General features: G+C 40.7%; 1 protein-coding gene across 1 annotated transcript in view; it reads right to left on the bottom strand.

Annotated features, from left to right (window-relative positions):
* The window catches only part of luzp2 (leucine zipper protein 2), a 97,917-nt gene extending 86,284 nt beyond the window's left edge, over window positions 1–11,633 (bottom strand). Inside the window, exon 1 of the mRNA XM_058387761.1 lies at window positions 11,362–11,633. Within this exon, the coding sequence (XP_058243744.1) occupies window positions 11,362–11,423 (62 nt within the window). The 5' untranslated portion in view covers window positions 11,424–11,633. The remainder of the gene's footprint in view (window positions 1–11,361) is intronic.
* Window positions 11,634–12,563: the final 930 nt, after the last annotated feature.

The following is a 12,563-nucleotide window of genomic DNA, read 5'->3' as shown; positions in this document are numbered from 1 at the left end:
GGAATTGTCAGAATGTTTCAGAAAAATGAAAAAAGTTCAATAAACTCTAAAATTTTCTGAAGGTTATGATTACCAAGAAGGTTTTCTGAAGGTCAGAGCAAGATTTCAGAGAAATTTAAGAACACTTTTCCTCAACATTATTGTTCTAGGAGCTTTTAGGAGGGAACCATCACAGTTCCCAGAGCTTTTAGTAGAATTATAGAGGAGCATGTGGAGACTTCTTTATACATCGGCTCGGCTGGGAGAGAATAAACGAGTCTCTGCCAGTCAGAGCCATGGTGTCTTTGCGAGGATGACATTTGGCAGATCAAGATCAAGGCCAGAAGAGAGGAAGAGTGTGTGTGTGTGTGTGTGAGAGAGTGTGTTTAAGGGCACGAGGGGACTCTGGAGGCCTGTGGTCAGAGGCTGGCCTTATGTTATTTTTATTCCTCCATCAATCATGTCATCAGCTTTAATCAGGCCTGAGAGACTGGAGGAGGATTTTCTGCTGAATTGAGACTGACGTGGAATGACATTGACAATGACAAGAACGCTTTTGGTGAAGACGCTGCTGCTCTATTTTACTCGGAGATGACATGACAAGTAGCATTCACACACACACACACACACACACACATACACACACACACACTCATCTTACTTGACATTTTGATTGGCACACAATTATTTCAGATAAAAAGAGTTTCCACTAAAATCAGTCTTCACTTTCCAATAATGCAACTAATAAATTAATTAATACTGTGGTTGTGTGACAAAGCTGGTACCGTCCTGTTATTACCATGTTGCATCTCTGTTACTGCCCTGTTACCCTGTTACTACCCTGTTACCCTTTTACTACCCTGTTACCACCTTGTTATTATCGAATTACTACCCTGTTACCACTCTGTCACCCTGTTACTACCCTGTCACCACCCTGTTACTGCCCTGTTACCCTGTTACCACCCTGCTGCCACTCTGTTACTGTCCTGTTACCCTGTTACCACCCTGTCACCACCCTGTTACTACAATGTTACCACCCTGTTACTACCCTGTTATCTTGTTACTGCCCTTTACCACCTTGTTATTATCATATTACCACCCCATTCCCACCTTGTTGTTACCCTGTTACCACACTGTACCACAGTTACCATGTTACTACTATGAATTGTTCATACAGACTTAAGTGTACTGGTTTTACTGGTTTTACAAAGCTGTGTAGGAAAAAAAAAGAAAATAAAGTGAGTCAGTTCACATCTTTCTGTTAGAAACGCCTAACGCCTATTTTAGCGGCGTACGGATTAGCGTGAAGCTTCGGAGGTGAAAATGTCAGAGCGGCTGCTGGGAGTTGAAGCAGATCCAGCGGCGTGGGCGAGGCAGATGATGATTTATTTCAAAATGTCATATTTATGTATTTCATTTTGACCTCTAATGGGGTTCCTTCTATAGCGTTTGTGTGTGTGCATGAATTTCTGTGCGAAACATCGCCGTGGCAACCAGAGACGGGCCGGGTTTAATCGGCTCCGAGAAATCACGCAGGAGAGTGTGGAGTATAGCTGTGTGTGTAGCGTCGAGCTGAAGTCTTCTCACATCTAATACACCTGTCAAGGAGTTTACTGAACCCGAGTCTGAAACTTAGTTTATTACCTGGTCTGGATTCGGTTTCAGACTGGACGTGACTGGACATGATTAAATAAACAAAGCAAAGAAAAGAAAGCTCTGACTGACTGATGGCCAAGAGAACTTCCAGGAGAACCTCAGGAGAACAGGAGCAGTTTGGATCTACGAACGTGCAGAAGCAGTGTCAAAGTTCAAGGAACTTTCAGGAGAACACATTATGAACCATGCTGAGCTAGGAACTGTTAGAAGAATTTTAAGGACAACCGTTTCTGAACAACATGGTTCCAGGAACTTTAAGGAGGATTTTCATAGAGTGTTTCATGAATTTTATGATTCTATAAACATTTAGAAGAATTTTAAAAGAGAACCGTTTCTGAACCACATGGTTCCAGGAACTTTCAGACAGATCGTAGGAGAAGGTTTAATAGATTGTGTGGATATAGAAACTGTTCTCAGGAGATTCTCAGGAGACATTTCTGAGAATTTCTAATGATTTTCATGAAATAGGATCTAGGGAGAAGTTCTAGGATCTTCCAGGAGAATTTTTGGAGAATTTCTGCTGAATATCAGAAACTTTTATTAGAATTCTAATTCTTTTAGGGAAATTTTAAGAAAATGTTTCATTAAAAGTCAGGGTTCTAGGAACTTTTAGAAGAACATTTTTTCAACATCAGGGTTCTGGGAACTAAGAGAATGTTTCCTTAAAAGTCACGGTTTTAGGGACTTCAAAAATCTTCAATATGTTTCTTTATAGACTCAGTTTGTTTGTTTGTTTGTTTGTTTCCACACCTGAGAGGAAATCCTCCACCTGTACAGTAGAGCATTAATATATGGTAATAAAATCTCATAGAGGTTCTAGCTTGTGGATCACGATTCAGGACGTGTCTCAGTCCTCATATCATCTCGTTAAATCTCCTCCTGGCCTCGACTTGGTTCGTCGTTCCTTTTTGCATGCACTGAGTTTGACAGGAAGTAATTCCTTCCGAACTTCAGAACAGTCTGAAGGTGACATCCTGGAGTAAAGGCTCAAAGAAGATTTGACAGCTTTCGGTCTCGATCTCGACTCAGTCTCGCTTTCATTTGGACTCGCTCTTGAGCTGGTCTCGCTCTCCTTATGACTCAATCTGGACTCGGTCTCGTCTAGTCCTGCTCGCGGATGTGATAGCGCCCTCCGGGACTCCGTCGCTAGCAGCCGGAAACATTAGCATGTTGAATGAAGATTTAATCTGTTTTTAATGTTTTTAATTGACCTTTTTCCCATTTTCTTCTTTAAGCCTTTAGATATCTGCATAACAAATACGTGATCTAATAGCCTAAAAAATCTAATCTAATCTAAAATCTAATCTACTATCCTAAATTATAGATGATCCTTTAACCTAATATTACTACAGTGTTACCATTCTGTTACTGCCCTGTTACCCCTCTGATACTGCTCTGTTACCATTCTGTTACTGCCCTGTTACCCCTCTGATACTGCTCTGTTACCACCCTGTTACCACTCTGTTACTGCCCTGCTACCCTGTTACTACCCTGTTACCCTACCCTTGTTACTATCATATTACTACCCTGTTGCTACCATGTTACAAACCCATTACCACCTTGTTATTACAATGTTATTACCCTGTTACCACACTATTATTATGCTGGTAAGACCATGTTACCTTGTCACTACCCTGTTACCACCCCATAACTACCCTGTTGCTGCTGTTACCACAGAACCCGCTCTCCTACAGCGCTCCTCTCTGCAGCTCTTCATAACATATTCATCCTGTTTTCACGAAAATACCAAGAAAACCTTGTCCTTGTGGCTTGAGCAGGAAGATAAGACCCTCCTGAGTGCTGAATGATGAATCAGGGCTACGTCACTCACATAAAGCTGCAGGCAGAAAAAACATCATCAGGCTGAAAGAGGTTCTGATGAAGGTAATGTAAAAGAAAGTTCCTGACAAATTGCTTCACCAGCAAATACGTTATTGTTTCTATATAACAGCTAGTGTGTGTGTGTGTGTGTGTGTGTGTGTGTGTGTGTGTGTGGGAGGGAGGAAGGGTTTAACGCTCTCGTATAAGAGGAATAAAGCACTTCAGCTCATCCCTTTGTGCCTTATTCCTTATTTATCCTGTACACTACTCTTTAATCGCTTGTCATGTCTGTTACCTAGCAACCGAGATGCACATGGAGCTGTTAGGCATGAACCCAACACTAGAAATGTATGTAATTAATCTTAAATGTACCTTTCTGCCTTATTAATGCGTCTAATAATCACCAGATTCAAAACATGCAAGCGTTTAAAGAGCTCGTTTAGCAGAAATTAGCAGAGAGTCACAAAAATTCATTAATTAAACAGCATGAAATTAGAGGGAGATGGGAAAAAATTGCATTTTAATTAATATTAAAGATTGTCTAAAAAAATTTCTAGAACTATTCTGTATAGAAAATATTCTCCTAAAAGTCCCAAGACCCAGGATGGTCAGAAAGTGTTCTTCAAAAACCTTTTTCATTTAGAAAATCTCCCTCAATGTTTCTACAACCATGAAGTTCAGAAAACATTCTCCTTAAGTTCTTCTGAAAGTTCCTAGAGCAATAATGTGAAAAAAACATTCTCTTAAGTTCCTAGAACCCAATGTTTAGAAAACCTTCCATTCAAGTTCTACTGAAAGTTCCTAAAATCATGTTCTTCAGAGAACATTCTCTTCTAAAAAAGGTTCCTTGAAGCACATCATTCAAAACACATTCTCCCAAAAGTCCCAAGAACCAAGAAGGTCAGAAAATGCTCCTTGTAAAGTTCCCAGAACCGAACAGTACAGAAAACCTCCCTCAAAGTTCTCCTAAAAGTTTCTATAACCATTAAGTTTAGAAAATGTTCTCCTCAAGTTCCCCTGAAAGTTTCTAGAGCAATAACATCTAAAAAATGTTCTCTTAACACACCCTAAAAGTTCCTAGAACCCACGGTTTAGAAAACCTTCTATTCAAGTTCTACTAAAAGTTCCTACTAAAATCATGTTCTTCAGAGAACATTCTCCTAAAATAAAATAAAAAAACTTTACTAAATTCATGAAATGCCTAGAATTGTGACACTCAGAACCTGTTCTTGTAAAGTTCCTTGAAGCACATCATTCAAAACACATTCTCCCAAAAGTCCCAAGAACCAAGAAGGTCAGAAAATGCTCCTTGTAAAGTTCCCAGAACTGAACAGTACAAAAAACCTCCCTCAAAGTTCTCCCATAAGCTTCTACATCCATGAAGTTCAGAAAACATTCTCTCAAGTTCTCCTGAAAGTTCCTAGGGCAATAACGTCTAAAGAACATTCTCTTAACACACCCTAAAGGTCCCTAGGACCCACTTTTCAGAAAACCTTCTATTTAAGTTCTACTAAAAGTCTCTAAAGCCATGTTGTTCGGAGAAAAGTAAAGTTCCCAGAACCGAACTGTACAGAAAACTTTCCTCAAAGTTCTCCTAGAGGTTCAGAAAATATCTAATATATATATTCTCACTGCATCATACTGTTCTAAAAAATAAAATTTTACTAAATGTCTCCTAAAAGTTTCTTGAGGAACATGATTCTAAAAATATTCTCATGAAATTCCTCATAAAAATAATAAAAAACGTGCATGTTGGTGTTTATTTTAAAGGGGGGGGGGCTGGGTTGTGCACAAACCATTGCACTGACGTCTGACGATTCTATCACGTTAGCATTAACCTTCCAGCTGCTTTCTTCCTTTCCCTCGCTCACTTCCTGTTCTTTTTTCCCTGCAGAAATCCCTGGTGTCTCACTTTGCTGTGGTGATCCTCCTGCTCTTGTGCTCTATTTATTTCTCTGTTCATGCATTTTCATCGAAATCCTATTAGAGACTTTATTATACACCGCAGCAAACAGAACACAATCCCACACTATAATGTACATCGATCTGGCTTTATGGCTCCGTGCTATAAATACGAGTGGCCGATTCCGCACGCCACTCGCTCATATTTCGGACTTGACGTGACAGACGTGACCGGCGTGATGAATGAGGAAGGTGGGGTGTGTGTGGGGGGGGGGCCTGTCTTGCTTTTCAAAGCATGGGAAAGGAGGAAATAAAAGAGGAAAGTTCTGTGTGAGCATGAATGAGGAGAGGAATGTGTGCTCTGGCACGCAGAAAAGCTTAATTAATTAAAAGGACGAGTGGAAATATTGACATTTCGCTCGGATGGAACTGCATTAGCGGACGCTCGGCTGTTATTGTCATCGCAAATGTCCAGGGTCTTTAATTAGTTTCGCATTTTGTCAAACTCTAGGTCGTGTTTATTGTTCGTTCGCTACGTGACTCTGTCGCTCCACCGGGTTGCCATGGATCTCTATTTCCCGCTCGTCCTGTGAATGTTAACGATCAGGTCCATGGAGAGATGATGACACCGAGTCCCACGACACGTCTGAACCCGGAGGTGTCGAGTTATTAAACATATATAACCACACGTGTAATAATCACATGATTCAGAAGATTCTTTGTGAAATTCCGCGATATTCCACCTTAAAACCTGAGCATGAAAACAGAGGAACTGTCTCAGATCACGAGCTGATGAACTCTGGTTTCTGATTGGTCAAAAACACAGGATGACATTTAACTAACTCGCTTGTTCTAATAGGTTACGGTTGCTATAGCGACAGCTCGTTCTCAGGGACGTGTGCATCTGCCGATGTATAATCACTGAGACGTAAAGAGATTTACCTTCATCTAGGGAAGGAGTCTCCAGTTTCAGTGTCAGTTACAGATGTAAATTGTTCCGATGTCTTTAGGCTTCTTTGTGTTGTAAATTATGATGAGATGTAGCTCATGTTAGCCGCGGTGGATTGTGTCGTCACTGTGTCCAGTCGTGTTGGTTTGCTGGGTTTAATCAGGCCCCAAAAAAAAAAATTGTGTATTTGTGATGTCACACTCTACAGAGATTAATGGCTTACATACATAAAGAAAAAAACACTCAAGGTTTTAAATTTTTTGATTTATCTAATCTCTTTATTATATCAGGTGTATACTGTGTTTTATATCTAAAAAAAACAACCTTTAGTTGGGCTCTTTTTGTTATCTCTTATCGTGTTATTGTTGACAATAACCCCCGTCCCCCCAAATTCCCCCCCCCGTCCCCCCACATCCTACTAAACACGACTGAACCCAAGATACTCTATACACAGAAACCCAACAGGGTCCTGACCAATCTCATATCTGATGTGCCGCAAAAAAAAATGACCTGACTCCTTTACTGTGAGTAAAAATGTCCAGCGCGAGTCGATCTGTTAATGAACTGCAGATTGATGTGATCCCATTGGTCAGCGGCAGCTGGCCACCAGAGGGCCTCTGAGATATTTCAGCTTATGACTGAGCAACAGCAAAAAAAATCCAACAATGAGAACAAAAAATGTCAAAGATGAAGATTCATGTGACTTTTTCAAAGCTGTTTTTCCCGTTCTCACGCAAACACTGAGAACGTGACGTGAACTTCACCACCTTCAACCCCTGTTTCCTAGTCAGAGCAGGTTCCACATCGAATCATTACTTATCTTCTGAACCTATAAAGGATCTTTTTATTTATTTTTTTAAAAAGTGTGTGTAGTAACCGATTTGCTCTACAAACTCCAAATTATTGCACATTTTTTTCTTCTTAACATCTAGAACCTGTTTAGAGTTCTTCAAGAGATCAAAGTTATAATGTTTTTGCTTAGCATAGGGTTCTTAGCTTCCAAAATTAGCTCCGGCTCAGAACCCTGTCTGGTAGAAAATCAGAACACTAAATAACCTTATAAAAACCAGAGGGACAATCAGCAGAACCTACAAGGGTTCTAGATTTAAAGGGTTAAATTATTATTATTATTATTATTATTATTATTATTATTATTATTATTATTATTATTATTGTTGTTGGTGGTGGTGGTGGTGGTGGTGTTGTTATTGTTGTTGTAACTTTGAAGTTTCTACAAAGAACACTAAATCACAGTCTTCTTCTTTTTTAGAAAGAGTCCCTATAAGAAAGAGAATCATTTTTTGGAGTTAGGAACCCTCAGTGATGTACCCTGTGTATCAGTTACCAAGCAGGAGCTTTTTTTGGGGGGGGGGGGTCTTCAAGGGTTCATTAGATAAATAAGGGTTCCAAGTTTCCAAAACAGGTTCTAGAGCTCACAGAAACTCTTTCTTGTTTCTTTAATTCTTTTTCTTTTTTGTTTTTGTTAGACCCAGAAGGAGGAGTGTTTTTTTGAAGGTTCTTAAAGGTTTGAATTGTTTCTGCTGGAGAACCACTTTGTTGGAAGGTTCTTAAGATGTTCTAAACGTATTTCAGGTGTTGGGTCAGTCTGCAAATTTCCTGCTTGCTTTTTTTTAGACTTTCTACACAAGCTGGACAGATATTTATGAGACCTGATGAGGAAACAAAACTAATAACGAAAGAAAAGTGGAATAAATTTAGTGTGAAAGTGGAAGTGCGTGAATACGCAAAGCGGTCCCTCCGAGGACGGCGACAGGGAAGTCCGAGCCAGGATTTAATTATCTCGGAAACGCTCAAAAAGTCCCTTCGCTCAGCTTTTGGCTGCTTTCACCGCAGTGAACTCTCCTGCTGCAGCGGCGCTCGCCTACAGGCCGCTTCAATCGAGCATTTACATGCGGTCGCCATAACAACAATAAAACATCACATCAAGGTCAGAAACCCGAACAGAAGGTTTAATCAGGCTTTGAAGGGGTTATCACTAATATTGAGGTAATTAAAACGCCCTGAAGCTAGTCAGAAACTAGCGTGTGAGCTGAGACGACCGTCACACTGTTGTTTCTAACATCCTGACTCTTACCTTCAAAGATGGAAACAAACACCGTCACGTCTTTATCCCCCCGAAATACTATCGGATGGGACGGCCGTGTCCGATCGACTCGCGTTCATCTATTGAGTTTAAAGACTGCTACGTCTATATCGCTTCATATTTCATTTCATTTCTGACACACGATCCAGTGAAGCGGAGGGATTTTGCCAGAGGAGGCTGCCAGGTTTTCGTCTACATCAAAGCTGGAGTCATCACAGCGAACGTGAGATCCCACGGGAGGCGCCGCGGGTGTGCGAGCAAGAGGAAATAAAAAAGGAGTGACAGGTGAAACGGTGAGCTGAAGGAAAGGTCGAACGATGCTGACGCCAGCCTGAGATATTTGAATAAAATAAGTTCACGACCCCATTGAGGGTGTAATTCGCCTTCAGCAAGGGCGCGAGTCGTCAGCGCAGGATGGCAGGGTTACGCGGGGTACCTGGGGGATGCGCTGGGTTACACGGTGTTAGCGCTCTGTGTGTGCAATTACACACTCGAATTCTGATTGGTCGAAAGGTTTCCTGACAGAAATAACAAATGTGTTCTTTCTAATCGGTTATCGTTTCTATAGCAACAGCAGATTCACCTGGATGTGGACATTAAAAGTGTTGAAATTTTTGTGTTGGTGTTTGGAAGTGTCAGCGCTGTGTAACAGTCACAGGTAAAGCTGTAACGTTTTCCCACATCTTCAGAACCGAACACTGTTTTTGTTTTGACAGTGTTCTGCTGTTAAACTCAACAATAAACAGATAAATAACTTGGTGATGAAAGAATGCAGCATGTGAGCTCTTTTTCTTCTCTTTTTTGAAGTATAAAGAGAAAGAGAAGTCCTCCATCCCTGGACCTTGAGCATCACACACACTGAGCAGACCATTGAGCTGCTGCTCCGTGTAGTGACCATGTGATATTTTTGACCAATCACAGACAGGGAGAGGAATCAGGAGTAAAGACAGAAGGGTTTGGAGTTGTGTTTGGAGAATATTTACAGAACAAAACACGTCAGGTTTCGAGATTTAACCTCGTTTAACCTTTAATGAGTCTTTATCCAAACACAGTATATTTGGTTTGTTAATAACAGGCTACTCCTGGTTTATTAATGGTGTATAAATGGTTTATTAGCAGGTGTTCATCATTAATCATTGATAATAACGTTAATGGTTTATAAGCATGTCTATTATAACGTTCACAACCCAAGTGTCAGGTGTTATGAAGAACACATGATGATGATGATGATGATGATGGATTGATCTTCACACGTTACTGAGGCTCATGGCTCTGTGTCAGAATCACACTCTCACTATCTAGTGCACTTCACCGTTCCTGACTTCCTGCAGATAACACGCTCCATAAAGCCTTAATAGAGAGTATATAAGAGCCCACGAGCCATAAAACACCAAATTAACTTCCTAAAGCAGCATGAATGAAGAGTTTTATTCCTGTTATGACTGTGAGATGAGTTCCTGTTGTCACTTACGTTATAGCAGCTATAAACACACCTTCCCTCACCGAACTTTACTCTCTCTCTCTCTCTCTCTCTCTCTCTTCATCTTAATAACTTCAACATTTTAAAATGTATATACGTGGAGCCGGACACATCCCTGTGAATGAGCCGTTGCTATAGAAACGACAACATATTTGTTATTTCCTCCAGCGTGTCCACATCCTGCTTTTAACACGTCAATGAAAATTTAGTCCTCTCTTAAAAAATTTTTTAAAAGAGTGATGTTACTGAAATCAATAAAGTTGTGATGAAAGATGAGAAAATAGCAAGAATTTATTTATTTAATTTTTTTAATGACATGCTTCATTCATGTTTTGTAATACTTTTGTAAGAGCGAGGTTTTATTTTTTTTAAGCTTATATATATATATATATATACTTCTAGTATTTATTTGCTATTTTTCTGGTATTTTTTGTCAGACAAATATATATATATATCTATATAGGTCTACTAAAAAAAAATCAATAAAAACACTCGGGTGCAGAAGCCTAAACAGAATCTCGATGTCGGACAAAATCTCGGGATAAATCCTGTGTGAATGCTCCATAGCAGCAAAACCACCAGATTAATTCTAATTCAGAGAAGGAAGACAAACAAGCTGAAACTGTCGGCCAGGACGCATTCGCACTCTCCTCGACCCCTCCCTCCGAACCAGCCACCATTCATTCATCAGCACTGTATTAGTCTTTCACTGGTCTGGATTCGTCCCAGTACAGGACACGGCACGTCCCTGAGTCCAAAGTCAACGCTAAAGTCTTCTCCGATCGTCTAATTAGCGTCCTCACCTCGATAAATCATCCTCCAGAGGAGCGGAGGAGGAGGAGGAGAAGAAGAAGAAGAAGAAGAAGAAGAAGAAGAAGAAGAAGAAGAAGAAGAAAAGATAGAGAAGGGTTTAATTAATCAAGCTGAAGAAAGGAAGGGAAAAGAAAGGAGAAAAAAAATCACTCCGTACGTATCCTCTGTTCAATCGGAGAACAAGCGCATATATCCACACACACACACACACACACACACACACACACTGTAACACACTCACACACACACACACAGACACACACACTGTATCACACAGACATCGATTAGTGCCGCAAAGAACAAAACTTACAGCACAAAAACAACAAATAAAACTGATTCGATCTCACAGTCCGGATAAAATCGGAACGGAAAAGTTGAGTCTCTGATCCATGATCTGATCTCCAGGAGCTCGGGATCATTCCACAACACCTCAGAGATGAATGGAATCCAACATCATCATCATCATCATCATCATCATCATCATGCACAAAGCCAGTGTGTGTGGGTGTGTGTGTGTGTGTGTGTGTGTGTGTATGTGTCCCAAAAAACCCAGACAGAGATCTGGAATGCAGAAAACGCAATTCTAAATAAATAAAAAAAACAAACAAACAAAGAAACAAAAAAGGGAAAATAAAGAAGCTGTAAATCTGCACTGACCTGCTGTTGAGGCTGAAGTCGGGCAGGAACAGGAGGATGCAGACGGCTCCCAGGAATTTCATCTCTCGCTCTTTTGCTCTCCGTGTGCTCTGTGTTTCTTTCCGTTCTGTTCTGTTCTCCTCTCTCTCTCCGTCTCCTTCCCTCCTCCCTCTCGTCCTCGGCTCTCTCGCTTTCTCTCGCTTGCTTGCTCTCAGCGCAGGCGCTGTACGGCTTTAAGCAGTGTGTGTGTGTGTGTGTGTGTGTGTGAGAGAGAGAGTGAGAGAGAGAGAGAGAGAGAGAGAGAGAGAAAGGTCTGTCAGGTTTAAATAACAGTAAAAGCGAGACGCTGGATCTCAGACACTCAGACTGAGATGGACAGAGAGGAGGAATGATGAATGATGTCATCATCGATGCAGCCGCTATCAGCTCTAATGGTTTACGAAGCTCCTCATGGACCTCCTTTATAACTCAACTCATCCACAAGGGGGCGCTATGATGCTCGGGTAGCCTTTATTTGTTAGAACAGCTGAAAGATGATTATTTGCTTTTGTTTCTCTTTTATAACATTATAGCTTAGATTTCTCATTTATTCAATAATGACCTTTATGGTTCAAGAAAACAAGTTGGTTCCTCGTGTCACTTACCTTACAGCAGCTAGTTTAAGCAGCACTCAAGCAGCTAGTTAAAGCAGTCTTTCCCTCACCAGCCTCTCTTTACTCTCTATCTTCACCACCTGACTATAGGAACTGTGAAGTGTAAACTCCTCTGTCCTGAAGATCTGACTGATACACAGCTGGAGACTCCTTCCACACATGACACACAAACACATACTTCTTCTTACTTTAAGGAAGCTTCATCATATCAACTAAGTCTTTATGTGGAGTGTTCCGCTGTGATATTGTGATATATATGATTTTTCTGCCATTCTGAATTGTTTTGAATGTTTTTTTCTCTTCTTCTTTCTCTCTAACAAGGTTTGTTCACTGAAAAAAATGAATCACAGTGTGACGAGACCATCTTCAACAGAACTTCTATCTTGGATATTTGACATGTGGGACAGTTCAGCCATAACACACAATCAAACTTGAGGGTAAACACAAATTCACCACAGGAAGTGAGGCGATTTCTCAGCTCCGACTTGACATCAGATTTATTCTAGCTCCTCAAGAACAAGCTCTGATGTTCACAACACCTTCTAGTCTTCCTCAATCGTAGTTCTTGTG

This window comes from Hemibagrus wyckioides, linkage group LG04, assembly GCF_019097595.1.
Source record: "Hemibagrus wyckioides isolate EC202008001 linkage group LG04, SWU_Hwy_1.0, whole genome shotgun sequence".
NCBI lineage: Eukaryota > Metazoa > Chordata > Actinopteri > Siluriformes > Bagridae > Hemibagrus > Hemibagrus wyckioides.
Note: the sequence above shows the minus strand (reverse complement) of the source record. Positions and strands in the feature narration are given on the sequence as shown.